Below are 23,057 nucleotides of genomic sequence, written 5' to 3'. Positions count from 1 at the left end.
TTTAACTGCAGGATTTGTTTTTTGCCACAGAGCAATGGACAGCTTGGAATGGATAAACTATAACATTTTTACTACCTCTCTGATTGGAAAAATGAGGGAAAGTGAAATCCAATGGCAGGTTGAGCTAGGGGACACTGTGGAGTCTGGAGTGTGATTGTCAAAGACAGAAGCACATCTGAAGATAACTATCTCTATTTTATTCTCATTCATGGACACCGTTACAGGACAGGACCATTTGTGGGTGTCTTTAGTTAATGTGTCTGTGTTTAATTTTCTATTACATATTGTGTGTAGTACCTGGTCATATCTGGTTCAATGTTTTAGATGTCATGTCCAACTGCTCCTTATCAAACGCGAAACAGCTCTAGTTATTTGTCTCACCAGCAGGGGGCAATCTAGCACCACAGAATGGGACTGTCTTGTCCAGCGAAGTAAGACAGGCTTCCAGTCAAAACATGACTTGTTCTATTTGCTGTCTGGCAGCGGCCGGCTAGAATCTGGATGGATGTCCATGTAATAAAGATAAAGTGAACTTAACTCTGAAATTCAAAACTCCAGTCGACTTCTGGAGAGAGGAGTAAGACTAGTACACGCTCAATGTACGCCAAAGCACTTCCTATCCAAGCCGTAAAGCCGAGCACCCGAGTAGTGTTTAGTAAACCACATAATGCCAAAACCATAAAGCCCCAAATCCTCTACCTTCATCAAAGTTTAGTAGATGAATGAAACACTCATCTGTTCCAGATCGGATTGTGTTCCTAAGTCTGTGCTGTGTTTGCTTTTGATAAGGGAATGCTTCATAAAGTTAGGGATATTATTCATTCTATTGGAAGTTAAATGATTGTATATCTACTACATGTTAACAAAATAATCATTTAGAGTTTAACATGATTATCTGTTGTTTTTGCTGTTTATTAGTTTGTAGAAATAACCAAATGTTTTTTGTTGTTGTTGTTTCATGTCACATAATATGCCATAAAACGTTTGCCTGGTATAAATAAATGCACGTGTACTATTCTCCATTTTAGATCATTAGAATATCTATATTCTCATATATGAAAAAATTCAACGGAGGAACCTAGAAGTATTTTTCAAATTATTTCACTAAAGTATATTTTTCTTTCTGTATTTTGTATTCAGTAAAGATTTTACTGGCTGGTTTGCTGTGATTTGGAAACAAACTGCACGTCTATTAAGTGGCCTGAGCTCGGCACAGTTGTGTATGAGTTGAATACGTCTATGTTCACTTTTAATGCTTCTTATTCTGTTTCCATTTTGACATTCTTTGACACGAGAAAATGTGTTTATTTTATTTTAATCTACACAACATCCTCTGTTAGCATAAATCCTAATAAGTTAATAACATTTTACACTCGTGCCGTGTTGAGGCTGTTTGCCAGAAGAAGAACAGTGAATCGCTCTTGTTTCAGTGTGCGACAAATAGGAAATGATCATTTGCATTGTATTCTCCTTCTATCTAATTGTCCCAGGACTAAATTAGAGGGAGTTTGTGTAATGCAAACATGCATGTGTACGCACGCATGTGCACCCACGCGCACACACAAATACAGTCTCGCACCACGAGAGTTTCGATGAGTTCTCAGAATCAGGAGGATAACGTAACACAAGTTGATGCAGGGATGGATCAAAGCCGTGTCTCCAAGTCTAGCACTGCCGCTCCGTAAAACCAGCCTGTGAGCTGTGTGTGGGGAGCTCTGAAAATTACTGGGTGCACACACACGCACACACACACACACACACACACACACACACACACACACACACACACACACACACACACACACACACACACACACACACACACACACACACACACACACACACACACACACACAAAGCAAAGCACATACTGTATATAGCCACATGTCTCAAGATTCAGCTTTTTCCCTCCCCCTCTACCTTTTTATCTCAATGTTTTTTCCTCTTTCTCCAGTCACAGACCTCCACGGCTGACACTCTCTCCCTCCTCCCCAGGCAGAAAGCCTCTCGGTGGGGTAGGAATGTGGGGGATGTGGTCTCCTGGTCCTGGGGAAAGGTCCCGGCGCTGCGGGCTCCTCTCCCCAGCCGAGGGGCTGTGAGACGGGGCAGGCTTGGCCTCTGATGGGTCGGGGTGTCGGGTTCCTCCAGCTGTCAGTCACAGCCTAGCCCAGAGCTAGAATAACCAAATGGGGAGGGATGAGGTGGGCGACAGGTTAAATAACCCCAGGCGCAGGGAAACGAGACGGACAGACACACCACACACCAGCCAGACACTGCAGAGGAGGAGGGAGGTGCAGTCCTCCCATAAACACTTCAATATATCATGCCTTCGTATGAGAACGCTAATGTATAATAGACAGGGAACAACTAGGTTGGTTTAGATGTATTTATACACTGTACGTGTGAAGTTATATTTAGATATAGAACATTAATAGGCATAAGAGAACTGAATTGCATTTGTTTGGAGAAATAGCTTTTTCCTATTTTGCTCAAAAACACAGTGTTCAGGGTGATATGGTTTCGCTGCTTCAGTGTTAAAAGACCCTGTGAATCTTTATTTCTTCTGCGTGGTCACTGCGGTGGAACTGTGCAGTACAGTAACAGTAGATTAGGGAGAGCGGTTCCGTTTGTGTTCTGACAATTAGACTGGAGTGGGAGTGCTGGAGAAAGAACACTAGATAATGCTGAGCCCACACCCAGCCAGTATTGTGGCAGCTCGCGGATGGATATGGAAGAAGGAGGACAGGTACTGGAGGTTGCTAAGCACTCCTGAATTATTGAAGAGTGTTCCTCCAATTCCCTAAACAGACCTTTATTAAAGAAAGAGAAAGAGATGGAAATAGGCTGGCCACCATGGTAGTACTGCACTGTGGACGGGCCCTTAAGAAGGAGATATTTGGCTCTGAGCAATATGCTAATGTCCTGGCCAATTCATTTGTAATGTTTTATTTATGTCTTTGTTTTGTTTGTGTACACAAATATCTCAACTGGTTAAATTTGTATGAGTGCATGATTTGTGGTTGTGTGTGTGTGGGGTGGTCTTGTCAACTTTTTAGTTGTTTAAGAGATTGGGAGTTTTATGTGGCTTTTGTAATTTTGTTATAGCTTAGTGGTGTTAAGTTACACATGAATTTTAGATGTGTGTTTGAGTGTGTGTGTGTGTGTGTGTCTGCGCGCATGTTTGCGTTGGGTTCCGAGGCCGTAAGGGATAGGCCAATGATCCGCGGAGATGGAGAGGGAGTCCAGCACAGTACAACACACCTGACCCTGTGCACTAGTGCCCAACCCCTGTACTAGAGATGTGTTGAGGGCAGGGCTTCGTAGAGGGAGGCCGGGCGAGGTCACAGAGGTGCAAAATGTCCTTGTAGGTCAACAGGAGGGAAGATGTTGAAGCTTTTATTCCTATAGCCTGTAAATACGGAAGGAGAGAGAAGGCGAGGACTCGCACGTACGCCACGTATCCACCTACACATCAGCTGCTCCACGAGAGGCTGCGATGAACTGAAAGAGCGTTAGTAAACTCCAGCACTTTCCCGCTGATTATGAGATGTACATTGATTGAAATGCGTTGTATTATTTCATTCAGCCGAGCGTATAGCGCTGTCATGTATATATCATAATTGACTGTACAAGGTGAGACGGCCCGATGTATCGGCTATTTCCTGTTTCAAACCTACTTTTCATTGTCAGTGAAAGTTTACCATTAAGGCAGTAGCAATCTATTGTGAATGCATTTGCAACAGATGCAATTCATTTCAAAGCGTAGTCCTCCCATCACAATTTCAAGTCATTTTCTGTTGACTTGAAATAATGAATGAACATTTTGCGTCCTTGAGTTTGATTAATGTGCATTGTCGGAAAATATATGAATATGTATCAAATATTTTCACCTGGATATTTTTTTTTTTTTTACATTGCTATTATGTATTTTCTCCATTGATCATTTCCAACAAAAAATAGATATGTCGGAGGATGTTTTTAATGTTTTGTGAAATGATGAGAAATAATTGAACAGTTTTTATCTATTCTTTCACAAAAATGTGCCATCCACACCCCCCCCAACCCCCAAAAATAAAAAAATAAATATCAGTCAACACACGCTAAAACAATTTGACATGAGTCATTTTGTGTTTGTGAATTATGTCTCCTCAAGCATTTCATTTTCACAGGATCATGATAATTTATGTTCGGGTTGCAAAAGACTCTGTCCTAAACAGAATACGGGTTTTGGGGCACTCAGTTCTGGAATTATGCTTTTTATTTGTTAGGATGAGAGATGGGGGATAGAGAGGGACAGGACAGATGACTATGGAGGTGGAATAGGGGTATTTGGAGCTGGGGGTGACAGGGTTATGGGCATCTCGGGGTGGGTGGGGTTGGGGTGACAGGGTTAGGGGCTCATGGTGTGGCAGGTCAGGTGCTGGGTTGAGGGTCGGAGGGTTAAGGTCATGTTGACTAGTTGTGCTTGAAACAGAGAGTGACCTCAGGCCTGTGGATGACGGATGATTGGCGTGGAGAGGGAATGTTGTGACGGTCGATACTTATCCTCCTCATCCTCCGATGAAGGTGGAGGGTGGCCCTGTTGGCCTCGTAGGCCCTGTCCCAGCTCTGGGTTCAGGGGTCCTGTTTTGTCACAACAGTCGTCCATTTAAGGCTTTCTTCTATTTGATTATCATACGTATATTATCAAATGTATGGGTCTGTGTGTTATGTTTATGCGTATGTGCGATATGCGAATGTGTGTTTGCAGTTTGAGGTCAATGCAGGTCTCTGCTACATTAAGTCCCAAGTGTTTGTCTATTTCTATTTCTCTCTCTCTTTCTCTCTCACTCTCTCTCTCTTTGGCTCTCTGCAGCTCTTTGTTCTCGTGGTGTGGAACTTTGAACTCTACATGATTCCTCTGGCTCTGCTGCTGCCGCTGGCCTGGAACTATATCCTTGTCGCTTCGGGGAAGGACACCAGGCAAGACGTGGTGAGTGTTTCTGTTATGTATCCCTACGCCGTTCTGCCCGTTTAATTGTCTCGTTCTAGGTCATATGGCGCTTACATCTCACACACATTTCTGTCAATCATCTCTTTTATCTCATTTCAATATGGATTTTATCCTAAATTTACTGTCATATTTACTATAGAAAACACATACAAAAAATGTATGTAGTGAAAAAATATATAATGTGTATGTGCTAAGACACCATTATTGTAAATATATATTTGTAAAAAAATGTAATTAAATAAAAACTTTACAAAATCCAGTAAACATAAAGGTAACAGAAGTGGACTAGGGAGTGGACACATTGTGTTGGCACCTTCTCTCTAGATATAGGAATGAAAAGAATCGCAAAGTTAAAATGCAAACAAGAAACAGACACTGAGGGAAAATTCTTTCCATTATGCTTATAAATGAGAAATGCCAATTGCCTTGAACTTTCGAGAATCGCTCTCAAATTCTTCCTCTGCATAGGAGGAAATAATAGCTTGTCACCTTGAGCAACGCTACGCCACTTACCTGGTATTATATGTATCTAATTGTATTTTATTTTTTTATCTCCTATTCCAATTAAACAGTGTCAAAGCAATGTCACGGAGAAGTGGCCATGTTTTAATCATTGCCGAGGTGTAGTTGGAGAGTCGTGTGACGCAGAAACTGGACCGGAATTGTGGTGCGAGCGTGAACAATGATTCATTTTAATAAGTGCATTTCCAGACTACCTTCCAGAATGCACAATAAAGAGACCACATGTTGTCCTCCCTTAACGTATATGACTTCATTTTTCACGAGGTCGCAGTTCAGCAGATTGTTCAGGGTATGGAACGGATAGCTGTTAAACCAATGAAAACACAGGTGAATAGAATTTGAATAACTAATTGTCCTTTTTTAAACAGGATGTGATGAATGTAGCTGTGAATGTACTAGTTTTAGTATTACCTGAATGTTAGGAATTACTTGGACGTTATTTGATGTTTTTCACACCAACACTCATGGCAGATGGACAGGGATGAGCAGGCTTCAGGCATAGATGTGTTTAGCCAGTGCAGACATTATTGTAGCTGGGTCACAATTAATAGCAAGAAATACATGTATTTTACAACGGAAGTTAAACTGAGTGTAAAACCCACGTACACTCATAGCAGTACACACATGCAGCTTTGTCGCTTTTGTACCTTAGTGCCTCACTCCTGTTTCAATGCTCTGTATAGAAAGTGTTTCCCTGTAGATGGCGACATTGCTTGACAAAAATCTCTAGACACCAAAAAATTGGATTTCGTTATTTATTTACCTCCATATGATCTATGAATAATGATGTTATTTTCCCAGGCACGTTTTAATTGAATTAAAGCAATAAAGATTGCATACCTATTCACTTCACATACAAATAACTCTCTATGCAGAAGAGCCCCCCCCCCCCACTGTCTCGAGGACTCCCAGAATTGGCTTCTACATTAAAACCAGTTAACACTGTAATGAGTGGTATTTATTTGATAGAAAAAAACGTCCCTCTTCTTGCGAAGACCGTATATTATTCATCACACATCAACGTCAATTTACACTTCTCTCGTTCTGAACAGTATTGTGGTCGATGAGTACAAGACCAGGAATTGTAACTGACTAAGTGACCTGACCAGGAACGACCCTGGGCTCAGAGTTTTCCCTGGTCAGATCGCATGTTAAGGAAAATCTCCCAGCCTTATGACAACTGTGAGATCTGAGCCCTTGCCAAAACCAGGTCAGCTGGGGTTGTCTGTCTGTCTGACTGTCTGGCTGTCTGTGCCTGCGTGCCTGCAGAACCAGGTTGGTGTGGTTCACTATTAGTGACCTGTGCTTCCAATGAGAGAGGAGGGTTCAGAAAGAGCTGCCATTATGTTATTACTCCCCCCTACTCTTTTCTCTGCCTCCATTGTTCTACAGTTTTACGATTGTAACCACAACAGATGAGGTATTGGGGGGGGGTTCCGCTCCCTGCCACAGTAAACAAACACACGGGTATGCTTCCCATTAACCAAAGCCGCTGACTGAGCCCCATTCCCATGATGAGCCACAGCACTGCACTCCACTCACACACAGTCCCTAAAACATGGGAAGTTAGTTTATTATCAACTCCTGGGCCGGAATCTCTCTCACTGTGTACATTCTATATGGGGAATGCATGGGCAGGAAAATGGGGGTAATTGTTTTAGATTAGCACCTTTCACTTACATCCGAGATCATTGGGCTGAAGGAACATGCCGTATAGCTGGCACAAAAGATGTCCTCTGTAGAAAATCACCACTCTCTTCGGCGTGTGATATCAGTGCCTGAGGATAGGTGAAAGTGATTGTGATGAGGCAGCCCACTCCTTCTATGCCTCCATCTCTCCTTTCCTCTCTTTGTCAGTGTCTGAGCACTGCTGTGCAGGATGGTTGAGGAGCTGTGACATGTTATAAGGGACATTCTCTAGGAGTGTATCATCCTGCTTCTCCCACCTGGGCTCGGCTGCCATCTTCACACTGGCAGACAGACACACAGACAGACAGGCAGGCAGTAATTTCACCTTGCAGTAATATGAGCCCTCTGCTGCAGAGTCACACACACAGCAGTCGCAACCGTTCAGACAGCACTATAGCACTAGGAGAAAGACAGTTTTGTAAGGGATGTGATTGTGTATATGATATGAAAAGGATTGTCCCCCATGTTACACACACACGCGCGCGCGCGTCAAGCTCTCTCTCTTTCACGTGCACACACACACACATGCAAACACACACATGCAAACACACACATGCAAACACGCACACGCACACGCACACACACACACACACACACACACACACACACACACACACACACACACACACACACACACACACACAGAGAGAGACACTGATGTATCCCCAAAGGCATGTCCCTGTTTGTTTTAAAGCAGTGTTTCCCATTTTGTCACTGGTGTCAGGGGGGAAGTGGTTTAGAGAGAGAAAGAAAGTTGTGGCCTCCTCGTTCACTCGCCTGGAAAAGAAAAGAACAACCCGGCCACTAATTGCTTTAAAGAACATGTCAAATGAAACCATTGTTCTTCACCAAGGGTCAGCATCCGGAAGGCTGTGGTTTTCCAAAAACCTGGGATGAGGGTAATGCTGGAGGAATCTCTCTTGAACTCAACTCACTTTGACTAAAAAGAGAGGGGGGGGGGACTCAGTTGATTACAAAGTCCCTAATGAAATAAAAGGAGTTCCATGTGATGGGTTCAATGTGAGTATCCCTCTCGTATTCTATACCATAACTACAGCCCTGTCCATAATGGGTAAACGGACACACTGTATCTCTACACGCTGTCATTTTCACCTCGGGGTCACTGGCGCTCTGGTTACTCTACACAGCCTGGTTGAAGCATTCATGACACTAAACTGAATAAGGCATGGTGATGCCGAAACGTTGGTGTTTTTTTACACCCAATAAATTACTGGGAGGTTATATATATATATATATATATATATATATATATATATATATATATATATATATATATATATATATATATATATATATATATATATATATGGAGTGTGCAACTCTCTTCGTTTCTATTACTCTCTTCTTATACAACATATATCAGACTGGTTCTTCTCATGCAGGCCTTACGTTGACCAGTAGACGTGCTGAACAGAAACGATGACCTTGGACCAGCTTATTAAAGACCTGGTGCAGCAACAGTGTGACTGACCTCAGCTCTTACCTTGCATTTTTCTGACCTTGCCTTTTTTTAACCCTGTTATCTTGTCTGTCAGCTGTGTCACCATCTCTAAGGTGGTGTGTGCCTTGTTATGGATAAAATATGTTATTAACATGCCAGACACTGCTGGGCTATGTGAGCCATGACAGGACAGAGGGAGAGAATATGGTGCTGCTGCTGGTCAGAGTGGTGGAGACAGGGTGTTTTTAAGTGTTACGTGTTAAGACATCATTACAGGTGCAGACAGACTGACCAGTGCCATAGCATAAAAGAGCTGTTCATCTTGCATACTGGCCCTCTGCGTTTCAGTAGAGACCCCTACTGTTTGGAGGTGGTACTGCACCCTCTGGGTAGACTAGTGTCTGGAGACAAAGATAGGATGACAGTGCCAACAATACCACCACCTCCATCAGCACCTATCACCTCTCCTAGTCACCCATTTTCCACCACCACCCCGTTTGTTTTGAAACCTGGAACCGTTTGGTAGGTTCCGTCTCTGAGTTGTTGCCGGGTTGGGTTGCCGGGTGGCTGGGCTCAGTCAAGCGGGGTACAGCTCAGCTGGAATGGAAAAGCTGGAGGCCTGTAGGGCCGTCCCTGGAAGACCGACCGGCACTGCTGAGCCACTGGCCCGGAAAACTCTTTACCAGATGTTGTGGAGGTGTTAATTATAGCACATGCTGTCATGGTGCAGAAATACGCCGGTGATGTCTCTCTCTCTCTCTCTCTCTCTCTCTCTCTCTCTCTCTGTCTTTCTCTCTCTCTCTCGCTCTCTCTCTTTGTCTTTCTCTCTCTCTCTCTCTCTCTCTCTCTCTCTCTCTGTTTCTCACTGTCCTTCACTCTTTCTCCCCTCAGATTTCAGATTCAGATAGGCTCTTTCTTTCTCTCTCAATTCAATTCAATTTAAGGGCTTTATTGGCATGGGAAACGTGTTTACATTGCCAAAGCAAGTGAAGTAGATAATAAATAATAAAACATTTACTGTAAACATTACACTTACAAAAGTCTCTCTCTCGCTCGCTGTCTCTCGCTCTGCTTCTCTCTTCCTCCCCTCTCAGATTTCCGATTCAGATAGGCTTTATTAGCATGAATGACAAGGCCACTGTTGCTAAAGTGAAGTGACATAATGAAATCAACAATAAGAGTAAAACATTTATAATAGTAATGGTGAAGAGAGAAATTTAAAAAAAACTCTGTATATATACACATAAATATTACAACATATTGAATAAATGAATAAAAATAGTAATAATGTGATCATCTAAAAACGATTTTGCTTTGATAAGTAAACAAAAAATGACATCATGCAGTGTATGTGTGTAACAACATTGAATAGGTACAATGAGGTATAATGGGAACGTCTATGGAGTGTAGGTGAGCATGTGTAACAGTTTAGCTTCCATCCCTCTCCTCGCCCCAACCTGGGCTTGAACCAGGGACCCTCTGCACACATCAACCACTGACACCCCACGAAGCATCGTTACCCATCGCGCCACAAAAGCCGCGGCCCTTGCAGAGCAAGGGGAACAACTACTTGAGGTCTCAGAGCGAGTGACGTCACCTGATTGAAACGCTATAAGCGCGCACCACAGCTAATTAGCGAGACATTTCACATCGGTTACACATGCATGCAGGAGTCGGTAGTGTGTGTGTGTGTTTGTGCATGCGCGCGTGTGTGCACATATACGCAAGCACACACACACCCTGGTTTTGTATGGGTGTTTTTGCATATGGGAGTGCGTGGATAAGTGTATGGGTGTATAACGTTATTTGATGAAATGTATATTTAGAGTGCGTACATGAGCATGTACAGAAATGAAATGAATTTGAAAAAAATCCACAAGGAAACAAAACAAAAAGAGAACAAAATACATTGAAACAAAGCAAAAACACTGACAACTGTAAAGTCTACCCCATCTCTCTCTGGTTGTGGTACAGGTTGACACATTTAGCTGCCTGCTTTGCTGGCTGCTTGTCTTCCCTAAGTAGAATAGGGAGTTTATGTACATCAGGGATCTGTCTAAAGTTATTTAAAAAATCTGGCTAGTATGTTTCCCTTATGTTGTCGTAAGGAACACAGGAAGTGCGTCTCAGTTTCTACCGCCTGTAAATCACAATACCTACATAACGTAGTCGCTGATAACTTGGCAGCCAAGATTTAAGGTGTATTTTCTCCCCCTCCCTCTCTCTCCATCTCTCTCTTTCTCTCAATGCAATTGAATTGTGCTTTATTGGCATGGGAGACAAATGTTTACATTGCCAAAGCAAGTGAAATAAACAATAAAGAAAAGTGAGAAGAAACTAAAAACATCAACAACAAAAATATACAGTAAACATTGCACTCATAAAGGTTTCAAAAGGATGAATATGCTTCAAATGTATATTATCAGCTATGTACAGGGTTTTTAACTTCTTGCAAATAGTTGTAGTGCGATTAGTAGGGGAAGACAAGTAAACAGATAAATCTGGGTTGAATTTACAATGTTTGTGCTCCACTGGTCGCCCTGTTTTCTTGGCAGTGGGTCACAAATCTTGCTGCTGTGATTGCAAATTGCGGTATTTCGGCTAACAGATCTGGGAGTTTATCAATGCTTGATTTGTTTTAAAGTTCTTTGCGGGTCTGTGTGATCTGTGGGAAATATGTGTCTCTCATATGGTTATACCTTTGGCAGGAAGTGAGGAAGTGCAGCTCAGTTTCCACCTCATTTTGCGGGCAGTCGATGGGTGGAAGCCGGCTGGATGTTTTATTTTTTTTTACAGAAGGCTTCTCCTCACCAAGCTTTTCATACAAGTTTTGGGAAATCTGAAAATAATATTTGAGTTCCGGAAAATCATTGGCAATAGGGAGAAGTGTCAGGAGCTGGTACCCGCATATGGCGGCCTCTCTCAATAGCACGGCTATGCTCACTGAGTCTGTACACTCTTAGAAAAAGGGTTCCAAAAGGGTTATTCGGCTGTCCCCATAGGAGAACCCTTTTCGGTTCCAGGGAGAACCCTTTTTGGTTCCAGGTAGCACTCTTTTGGGTTCCGTGTAGAACACTCTGTGGAAAGGGTTCTACGTGGAACTCAAAAGGGATCTACCTGGAGCCAAAAAGTGTTCTTCAAAGGGTTCTCGTATGGGGACATCTGAAGGACCCTTTTAGGTTCTAGATAGACAATTTTTTTCCGAGTGTACATATTCAAGGATTTTCTTAATTTTGGTTCTGTCATAGTGATTGGAAAGAATCAACTAAAAAACTGACCAAACTAGAATGCTATTTGGCCCTAAACAGAGAATACACAGTAGCACAATGCCCAGTGTGAAATAGTTCTCTTTTTGTTTTCTCATCATTTGGTTGGGTCTAATTTATCGCTCTCTCGCTCTCATATTGTTTCAAAAGACTAGGCCTCCCATACGACCCTGGGCCTTTTTTCCACCAATTTCTACTCTCTCTGCCTTTATTGGTGTTTGCCAAGATAGAGCCTGCAGCTTCTCTCTCTCTCTCTCTCTCTCTCTCTCTCTCTCTCTCTCTCTCTCTCTCTCTGTCTCTGCCCCTTCTACTTGAATTTACTAATTGTTGTCTTTCTTCTCACATTAAGTCGATAGCGAATGCACAGTATATCCATTTGACCATCAGTGTCTTGTTAGTTAGAATTAGACAGCAATCCATTTCTGTTAGCTTGTACCATGAAAGGATAGGTTGGGATATAATCAATTTAAATGAGCAACAAGCCTTGGAAGAAGTCAATGGGATGTCATGTGTCCCCATAAGGATTTGAGTTGACAGAAAGAGAGGAGAATGAACTATATTCTGATAAGGAGGAGCAGGAGGAGAAAGAGAGAGAGCCTGGCCCAGTGTGCCTTCACTCAAACCAAAGGAACACCTCCGCAGTGGCCCTGCCCCAAAAACAGAGAGATAGACAAAAGGAGAGAGAGAGGGAGGCTGCGGTGCCTGGCAGGCGCTCCTCAGTGCAGCGGAAGACATGGCAGTCGGTGACAGGTGACAAAATCAAAAGGTCATGTCACTTTTAACTGGAAGCGTTTGTGCCCCGCTGATTTCCCCCGTGCCGCCCCTGCTCCTCTTCGCTGGCAGGCAGGCAGACGGGGTTGGGAGTGGGGCGAGAACGCCGCGCCAGTCTCCCAGCCTCCCCCTCTTTATCCCTGTGAACCTCTGTACCCGTCGCTGCTAACAATGTCAGCTCTCCGTGTTCTGCCGCAGTCCTTGTTGTTGTTCTGTTGCTGCTCTCTCTGACTGTTCTGGCTGTGTGTGTGTGTGTGTGTGTGTGTGTGTGTGTGTGTGTGTGTGTGTGTGTGTGCGTGCGTGCGTGTGCGTGTGCGCGTGTGTGTGCGCGTGTGTGTGCGCGTCGACAGTGTGTGGGTGTCGACAGTGTGTGGGTGTTCAGACACTAGCCCAGAGCTTCCTCTACCCTGTGACTCCTACTTTCCCCAGCCAGGCACATGCCTCTCTCTACCACACACACACCAGCCCTGTTTCTGATACAAACTAAGGTCTATCCCAGTTTGGTTCTGTTTGAGCAAAACTCAGAGGTTGCTTTTCTTTGCGTTGGTCCGACTGACTCAATGCTGACATGTGTCAAATGTGTTCATCAATAAGATAACACTATGTGTATCTCTCTGGAATGTAGTGATGATTATGATTGGCACTTTGACTGGTCTGTGTGATCATGAAAACAGGCAGGCCCCGTCAACCCCAGTCCCAGAGCGCCCCAGCCAGCCTCACCCCTCTCTGCCCCCTGCTGGGTGAGCCTGGGCTGGGTCAGCGCAGACGGAAGGCCCCCCCTGTGAGGGCCAGGGCTCTGACAGCTTGTGAAGGGCCCGTATGGGTCAGACAAGCTCTGCCTGCCCACAGTCCTTATCAGCCTTCCAGCCCTCCCCTCTCCTCGCCCCTCTCCTCCAGAGCCAAAGCACGCACACACACACACACACACACACACACACACACACACACACACACACACACACACACACACACACACACACACACACACACACACACACACAGAGACAGCATACCAAGCAGGGCCTGGAGGGGACTGGAGCAGGCCCCGGCAGCTGGAGAGGTTAAAACCCTCTCACGTATCAAAGAGGAAGATGAGGAGGCGAAGGAGAGGGGGAAGAGAAGAGAGAGAAAAAAAGGAGAGTATATCTTCATGTTCGGCGGGATGTCTGCCTTGGCGTCAATTCCCCTAGCGGCTGTCATTCGGAAGGTTAGGAGGAAGACAGCCTAGATAGTGGTGGTAGGAGGGTGGTGGGGGTGGGGGGACGGCGTTCGCTTGGCAGGGCGGACGTCACCGAGCTGGGATGAAGAGGATGCCAGCGGTAGCTCAGGGGGTCGAATGGTGATGTCTATCTTGTCTGGTGTGTGCATGTGTGTGTTTATCCTTGTGTGCGTGCACGTGTGTGTGCTTGTGTGTGTGTGTTCAGGTTCATCGACCCATCCAAGGCCTGAATGGTATTCCAGAATTCACACATCCACTGTAGTTTTCCTATTCTCTCTCCTCCCACAGCCGGCAGGCCTACTTCAAGTGTCCTGTACTTGCCTACTGTACATCAATATCTCTGTCTGCTCCCTGTTCCCTGCTCCTTTAGGGCACACAGATGTTAGGATCTCCGGCCTACTGGGGCTTAATGACCAAACAAGAGGAAATGGCTTGCCATGGCACTGACCCTATAGGCTGGTTTTAAACAAGCCAGACTCACATAAACACTGCAGGACACTTGCCCTCCAGGACATGTGTTCACGAGCACTGCTCCATACTAAATGGTCTATACTTTATTTATACGTTTCACCAGTGGCGGTCGGTGCCGTTTAAGATGAGGGAGGACAATTATTTTTTCATGAGCATTGTCTTATTTTTATTACAGCATATTGGATGACTGTCATTCATATTCCGTTCACCGAGTTCAATGTAGCAACAATAGGTTTAGGTTACTACATGATACTAAAATGTTCCCTATACCCATCATGAGGTTGCTACAACCATAGCCTATAAACGAAAGTTTGCAACGTAGGTGCACACAGGTCAGTGGCACATTCAATACCACATTCAATACCATTCAATACCAATGTACACTCTTGCCTGCATCCAGCTGAACTAGGATGTAAACATTAGCCCAACAGTTGCAAACAAGAGTTTCTATTGGACAAATTCAGGCATGTTTATCCCCGTTTCTTTCTGTATGCTTTTGTTTAAGACATTTTTTCAACAGAATCAGAGGAATGAATACACAGTTTACTTTCATAGCCACATACAAACAGCTCGTTGTATTCCTTTTCACATCTACGCGTTGTCCTCTTCTCACCTTTTCCCTTCACTTGTGGACTGGCACCAGGCGGGAAAAAAACTTTCCAAGCCAAACCTTCATATCATAACCGCTACACACAGCGTACATCATTGTCACCATATTGGCTAATGCAGTACAGTGTACAGTCAGAAAGCAGTTTAGCAGTTACAATGGCGGGCTCAGGAGGCAATAAATTAGTGAAACCAAAAGCATACCTTGACTTGGAAGAGTTCCAGTGTTGGATAGTCATAGCCAGCTAGCTAACATAGCATCCCTCTGTTTGAGCCGGGTGGTTGAGTAGGCTAAACTAGCTAGCTGAATTTGCTAGCTAAGTCTGTGAAATTGAGAGGGAAAAAAATATATGAAAAATATAGCTAGCTCTCTCTCTCTATCTCTCTCTCTGTGTGTGTCACTCTCTCGCTCTCTCTTGCTCCTTCATTTTTTAATAAATTAATGTGCTCCAAATTGTTCAACTTTTGTCTTTCTCTATGAGTCTACTACTCACCACATTTTGTGCACTGCAGTGCTAGCTAGCTGTACGTATGCTTTCAGTACTAGATTCATTCTCTGATCCTTTGATTAGGTGGACAACATGCTCAGCTCTGATAGGTTGGATGTCCTCCGGAAGTTGTCATAAGTACTGTGTAAGTCTATGGAAGGGAGTGAGTACCATGAGCCTCCTAGGTTTTGTATTGAAGTCAATGTACCCAGAGGAGGAGAGAGTCTAGCTGTCTTCCGGCTACACAATGGTGCTACCCTACAGAGTGCTGTTGAGGCTACTGTAGACCATTGCAAAATAGTGTATTTTAATCAATTATTTAGTGACGTGAATATATTTTGTATAGTTTTATCTAAAAATAATAACTTTTTAAATGTTTCACTATTTTTATTTTTATTAAATTCACTGAGGAGGATGGTCCTCCCCTTCCTCCTCCGAGGAGCCTCCACTGCATTTCACCTAGCTGTGTATTTTACATATTTCACATGTGCAGGGTCTTTGTATATATTCATGCACGCTCTGTAATCTGTGAGGATAACCTGTACCGTTCAGAAGATTTGAATGCTTTGAATATGTTAATTTCCCCTCTGGTAAAGTGTTGGATTGAAGCGCGTCGTGGGCTGTGTGAACGTTACACGATCCTGTCGACATTGAGTCTTTGAAGCATCGGTTTGTAATGATAGTAATTCAAACGATGCGATAAGGGGATAAACAGCTGAATGGTACAATATACCCAAACAGTGTTCATCATAACAGAACAGGGGAAATTGTTGAATTCATCAGCGCCGCGCTGGTAATTGATGTCTTCCGGAGACGCAGCGTTTAGTTGTGGCAATCTTCAGGGCAGATGAGATGACATGTCTTTCCTTTTATTTATTTATATTACTACGCACTCTCGTAGCGGTGAACAAGGCTGTTCTCTTTACCCCAGGCAAGAGGGGAGAAGAGAACGTGGGAGGGGGGGGGATGACGGTATCCTTGTCTCTGTCGGTAATGCCTATCTTCAGCTGATATTCTCTCTGTTTTAGATAACGTGGGGGCCGACAGTATGTTACTGTGCTGTATACTGTAGTAAAGAGGCCGTGTTTGGAGAAACCCATGATCCATTTTGAGTGCTTCCTTTGTGGTTGTTGATTCTAAAACGGTGCCCAGGTCTTTATTGTACACAGAGTTTTAGATGCGGGACACTTGCTCATTAGAGCTCGGTAACATTTGATTGCTGTGGTCACCAATGGATTCCAGTGAACAGGCAGGAGTAGAACAAGTTAGACAGCCATACTAAGCTGTGGATAGATACATACCCACACACAACGTCATGACTTCTATTTACTCTCTCCACACTCAGCACAACTGGGTTGAACCTCTCTTTGTTTCTGCGGGAAGCTGTATTTACATAAGGAGCTTATGTCAGCCGCACTTTTTATTATTCCAATAAAACAAAGGGACAAAAGCTATTGTTCTGGGAAGTAATGATTTTTGGATTTCTCCAACTTGTTTGCGGGCGGGGGTAGGGTAGGGGGTATGGGATAATGGGAGGAGATAAATGCAGCCCCTTGGCAGCTTACGGGTTTATGATGCGCCTGTTTGTTTATGGTAATGCCGCTGCGTCTGACCCTGTAGCTTTGATGTGTGATTGACGGGGAGGAGGCAAGAGAGGAGGAATAACGATCTGTGCTGTCCTACAACTGCTCCTCAGGCAGGCAGGCAGGCAGCAAGTATACACCCGTGATACCACTGACTCTGTCTGTTTCTCCGTCCGTCTGTCCATCCATCTGTTTGTCCGTCCGTCTGTCTGTCCGACTATCTACAGATCTCCTCTTTCCCAGGGGACACTAAGTTCAATCACTTATCTGAGTCAACCTGTTTTCTGTTGAGTGCTCCATCCTTCATTGTTGTGTAATTCAACTTTGAGCGCCTGTTTTTTTTCCCACTTTCCTCCTTGCCTGTAGCTAATGGCAAGAGGTTGATTCAAAACCTAGTTTATGTGCTTATGTAGGCCTCCTAGGTGATTTAAAAGGCCATTTGAGCAGTTGAAGAAGACACTTAACTTATGTATGGTTAATAATGATGTCTTTATGCCTTTTATCAGAAAGGTCAAAACAACAACTTTTCCACAACTCCTTAACCTATTTTCTTCAGCATCCCCACATACATACATACATAGAATATTTATATTTTACTTTTTACTTTCACTCACTCTCTCTCTCTCTGCCAGTCTCTCTTTCTTTCTTTATCTGTTCTCCCTTGTGTGTGTGTGTGGGGGGGGTGTTTGTGTGTGTTATGGGGGTTAGTGGGTGGAGCCTGCTGAAATGGCTGTTGTTCCATCAGATAGATACACTTCTCTGTCACTGGGCTTCCTCTGCTGGAGGCCATCCTCTACTCTCCTCTTCTCTACCCCCTGTTGTGATAGGAGAGGTAGGGGAATGGGTAGAGGTCAGAGGTGGGCTCAGATTGGCCTGGAAGACTAAAGGACTATGATCAGCCCTGTATTGACTTGTGTTAACATCAGCCGTGTGTACAGTATACTGTACATAGTGCAATTTGTGGTAATGAGAATACCTGTCTGCCCCACTTATGTATTGTTAATCTCTCTCTTCTTCTCTTGTTCCTGTGGCAACCGCCATGCAGCAAGCGATGGAGGACTTGCTGGAGGACGAGGATGAGGACTATGACAAAGATGACAAGGTAATTATCTCTCTCTCTCTCTCTCTCTCTGTATGCTGTCAAGGGACAGGAAGTCTCTGGGGTGCCAGCGTTCCACACACAGGAAATGCAAACACGTAGATGCAATGTGTACACTCCATTTCAATACACTCCAAAATGTAGATGCACACGTTCAAATGTGCACGCATATACGCACGCGCACACACACACACACATCCAAACTTTGAACATTGATCGTTGTCTTCCTGAAATGGGTCCGGACACATTCTCTGCCTGTTGTAACCTCCTCATGCATAGCATCATGGTTGTCAGTATTAGTGATTTGCTCTGCTTCGCTCTTTTAAAACGTCCTCTTCTCTTCTTTATGTAGCTATCTACTGTAGTTGGAATGCTGATGTGCAGTGTTGCCCGTTGCGCCTCCGAGATGGGATGACACATAAAGCACCGACTTAAGGAGCTTCAGGAACTATTTAGGAGCCTTATCTTCTCATTGACTTAGTAATAAAACAGAATATGTGCTCAGCGGCTATCAGGTAACAACAGGTGGCTGCTTTAGTGGGTTAGCTCGCTCGTTTACACAGTGGCAGCTTGTAGCCATACTAGCCTGTAGCTTCCTGATCCCTTCTAGTCCTAGTCAGGGAGAGAGGCAGTGTTAGGCTTCAACGTTACGGAACCTGACATTTGATACTAGCAGCCGACCGCATGGTTTTCATAGCACCAAAAGACAACAGAGTAGAATCCTATTGAATTTTCCTCAACCAAATCTGACGTAATCGTTCCCCAGGTTCTGTTTTATATTTGTGTGTTATAGAGTTTTTCCTGGTTCTTCCTATGATGTAAATGGCAGTACGTGACATGGTGTCGTTTGTCTGCACACTTGGGACTGATGTTGTTTCGTGGTTATTGTTAGTTTGCCCAACACCAAGACCAATTAGAATATCATCTGATTTAGCATCTCTGGGCACTACTTTCGACAAAATCTCTTCAGTCTGTCCTTTTTATTCGACTTGTATGAGCCTTTGACTAAGCAATTTGTTATCTGAAATGAAATAGCCTGAAGACTCTCTTCATTTAGAGTGGAGTTATTTTAGGCTGACCTCTTTCCAGCACTTTGAAATATCCAAAGTGCCACAAGTGCCTGTGTGAGATCACAGGGTTAGAAAAGCTGATATTATGTGCAGTCAGTCCACATGCGTCTCGGCATTTTCATTCCCCCCTCCTCCAGCGACTCTGAGGGGAAAGTTCCACGGCTGCAAGGTTCCAAGGCTACGACGTACGGGGCGGCGATTGAAGATATGCGTTAAGCAACCTTGAACCTTTTTTCACCTCTCTATTTCTCTACTTTTCTTTTTCTGCATTTCCTCCCTTCCCTCAGAAAAAAAACAGGCGTTTGAAAAGATGCAGATTATAGAAAAAAAATACATTTCAACTTTCATATTGAAATGAGGGAGCTGCAGCTCGCGGCGTCTGTCAGATTGAGTCCTGAGCTGATTATTCCACATAAGAGGGCCCTGCTCTTTCTGCTCACAGGGCTGGGGCGCCGGATAGCAAGGCGACCACAAAGGCTACAATTGACCAACTCTGGCTTCATACATTTTGATCTATCGCTCCCCTCAACTGTTAGCATTCCATTTGAGCTGTAGGGAAGTTGAAAGGGGGGTGTTTTTCTTCTTTATTTCACCAATATCTCTCTCCTCAAACCACCCTAGCCCTCTCCCTCACTCTTTCCCTCCCTCCCTCCATTCCTGCCTCCCCCGTTCTCTTTCATTCTTACACCCTCTTTTTCCCCCCTTATTCCCTGGTTAAGTGCACAACAAATGGAGTTTTGAGGCTGAACAAATTTGTCATTTCCATTCTCATTCTCAGGTATTGAAATGACCTGACGCTCTCATTACCTCTCCTCTTTGCTAAAATTGTATAATATTAAGGTCAGGTCAGAGGAGGCCTTTTTCACGGCACAAAGGTAGAAAAAAAGATTAATAAATGTGCCAAGGCCTCATTTTAATTGAACCTGAAGCATATGTTGCAAGTATGTGCAATCCGTTCCAGATGTTTGAGCGCTGGCCGTGTGTGCTGCTCTTCCCTGTGCACCACAAGGCAGCTATTAGCTGGATAACCTTTGCTCCGGGGGCTAAATGGGGTATTACATGGCAAAAAAGTGGAGCACCTGTTTTTTATTGGGGAGAGGACCCCTTGCAGGCTTTGCCGAGGCCGCCACATGTGTATCCACTTAACAGATTGTTGGGCAATCGTGAAAAGTGTCTTTCTTCTTAGCCAACGCTGATATTAGTCACTTACTCTCAATGAAAGTCCAAAGTCCAGGCTAATTGATGGGGACGGCTCAGTTGTTAAACCCAAGCGGGCACCTGAAGGGGAAAAGAAGAATGGAGCTTAACTCTGTGCTGCTTCTCCCTCCTCTTCCTCCTCCTCCTCTTCTCTCTCTGGTGGTGTGTGTGTGTGCGTGTGCGTATATGTGTGGGATTGCGCTTGTGTGAGCGTGCTGCATGCCTGCCTGTGAACTGTCCATGTGGGATGAGAACATGATATCAATGCAGAAGACAGTTTCATAGAGCGTTATAGTACCTGTTGAAATAGTCCAGGTTAATGGCAGTGTGTGTGTGCAAATGGCAGGGCTTAAAGATGTTCAAGATGTGTTTCCTGCGAACCCTTCCACAGCCAGTAAATTCATGGCAATGACTAGACACACATGTGCACGCACACACGCACACACACACACACACACACACACACACACACACACACACACACACACACACACACACACACACACACACACACACACACACACACACACACACTAGATATACCAAGGTCTCAATGTCATCAATGTCAACACCTGCACTACAGCTGAAGAGCTAAACACACACTAACTAAGTAACCATATTCTAATGAGGGTGTCATTACCTTGGCTGGTACTGGTTCTCACCCCTCCCTCCCTCCACGTCTCTCTGGGCTCCTTGCTGTTGCCTGTCTGTCATCCTCCAGACAGGCCCTCGCTACAGGGGATCCAGCAGGCGATGGTTCTGCCACCACACTCCGTCGACACACACACACCGCCGTCTGCTCACTCATCCCTGAGAGAGAATGAGAGAGAGGGAGTGAGAGAGAATGAGAGAGAGGGAGTGAGAGAGAGTGAGAGGGAGTGAGAGGGAGTGAGATGGAGTGAGAGAGTGAGAGAGACCTGTTTGATTAACAGACAGCGACAGACAGATACACTCACACACCTTCCCCCTGGGGAAAGGGTTCTACATGGAACCCAATAGGGTTTTACCTGGAACCAAAAAGGGTTCTTCAAAGGGTTCTCCTATGGGGACAGCCGGAGAACCCTTTTAGGTTCTTTTTCTAAGACTTTACATGTCAGGCTGGTCACAGGAAAGAGCCGTGGATTTTGAGCATTTGAAAATGTGCCGAGGACGTGGAAATGTGCCTTCGTCGGCGCTCCCCCTCCAAAACATAACTATGGCACAGCACTGGGCTCGAGCCAGAGAGCAACTTATCCACCGCCATTGTTGCAACCCCTATTACTAGTCTGTTCAACCTCTCGTTCGTATCGTCTGAGATTCCTAAAGATTGGAAAGCGGCCGCGGTCATCCCCCTCTTCAAAGGGGGAGACACTCTTGACCCAAACTGTTATAGACCTATATCCATCCTGCCCTGCCTTTCTAAAGTCTTCGAAAGCCAATTGAACAAACAGATCACTGACCATTTCGAATCCCACCATACCTTCTTCGCTATGCAATCTGGTTTCCGAGCTGGTCACGGATGCGCCTCAGCCACGCTCAAGGTCCTAAACGATATCATAACTGCCATTGATAAAAGACAGTACTGTGCAGCTGTCTTCATCGACCTGGCTAAGGCTTTCGACTCTGTCAATCACCGTATTCTTATCGGCAGACTCAACAGCCTTGGTTTCTTTATTGACTGCCTCGCCTGGTTCACTAACTTCTTCTCAGAGAGTTCAGTGTGTCAAATCGGAGGGCCTGTTGTCCGGACCTCTGTCAGTCTCTATGGGGGTACCACAGGGTTCAATTCCTGGGACCGACTCTTTTCTCTGTATATATCAATGATGTCGCTCTTGATTCTTTGATCCACCTCTACACAGACGACACCATTCTGTATACATCTGGCCCTTCTTTGGACACTGTGTTAACTAACCTCCAAACGAGCTTCAACGCCATACAACACTCCTTCCGTGGCCTTCAACTGCTCTTAAATGCTAGTAAAACTAAATGCATGCTCTTCAACCGATCGCTGCCTGAACATGCCCGCCCGACTAGCATCACTACTCTGGACGGCTCCGACTTAAAATATGTGGACAACTACAAATACCTAGGTGCCTGGCTAGACTGTAAACTCTCCTTCCAGACTCACGTTAAGCATCTCCAATCCAAAGTTAAATCTAGAATCGGCTTCCTATTTCACAACAAAGCCTCCTTCACTCATGCTGCCAAACATACCCTCGTAAAACTGACTATCCTACCAATCCTTGACTTCGGCGATGTCATTTACAAAACAGCCTCCAACACTCTACTCAGCAAATTGGATGCAGTCTATCTCAGTGCCGTCCGTTTTGTCACCAAAGCCCCATATACTACCCACCACTGCGACCTGTATGCTCTCGTTGACTGGTCCTCGCTAAAATATTAGTCGCCAAACCACTGGCTCCAGGTCATCTATAATTCGTTGCTAGGTAATGCCCCGCCTTATCTCAGCTCACTGGTCACCATAGCAACAACCACCCGTAGCATGCGCTCCAGCAGGTATATTTCACTGGTCATCCCCCAAAGCCAACACCTACTTTGGCCGCCTTTCCTTCCAGTTCTCTGCTGCCAATGACTGGAACGAATTGCATAAATCACTGAAGTTGGATACTTATATCTCCCTC

At 44.6% G+C, this 23,057-nt stretch overlaps 1 protein-coding gene across 8 annotated transcripts in view; it reads left to right on the top strand.

Moving 5' to 3' along the window:
- The window catches only part of LOC115199754 (multiple C2 and transmembrane domain-containing protein 1), a 213,760-nt gene that overhangs the window by 161,923 nt on the left and 28,780 nt on the right, over window positions 1-23,057 (top strand). For 6 of the 8 annotated variants that reach the window (XM_029762159.1, XM_029762158.1, XM_029762157.1 and 3 more), the window contains 2 exons: window positions 4,856-4,972; window positions 18,116-18,172. In XM_029762159.1, coding sequence (XP_029618019.1) covers window positions 4,856-4,972; window positions 18,116-18,172 — 174 coding nt within the window. The remainder of the gene's footprint in view (window positions 1-4,855; window positions 4,973-18,115; window positions 18,173-23,057) is intronic. The other 2 variants (XM_029762162.1, XM_029762161.1) reach the window with 1 other exon arrangement.

This window comes from Salmo trutta, chromosome 9 (assembly GCF_901001165.1).
Source record: "Salmo trutta chromosome 9, fSalTru1.1, whole genome shotgun sequence".
NCBI lineage: Eukaryota > Metazoa > Chordata > Actinopteri > Salmoniformes > Salmonidae > Salmo > Salmo trutta.
Note: the sequence above shows the minus strand (reverse complement) of the source record. Positions and strands in the feature narration are given on the sequence as shown.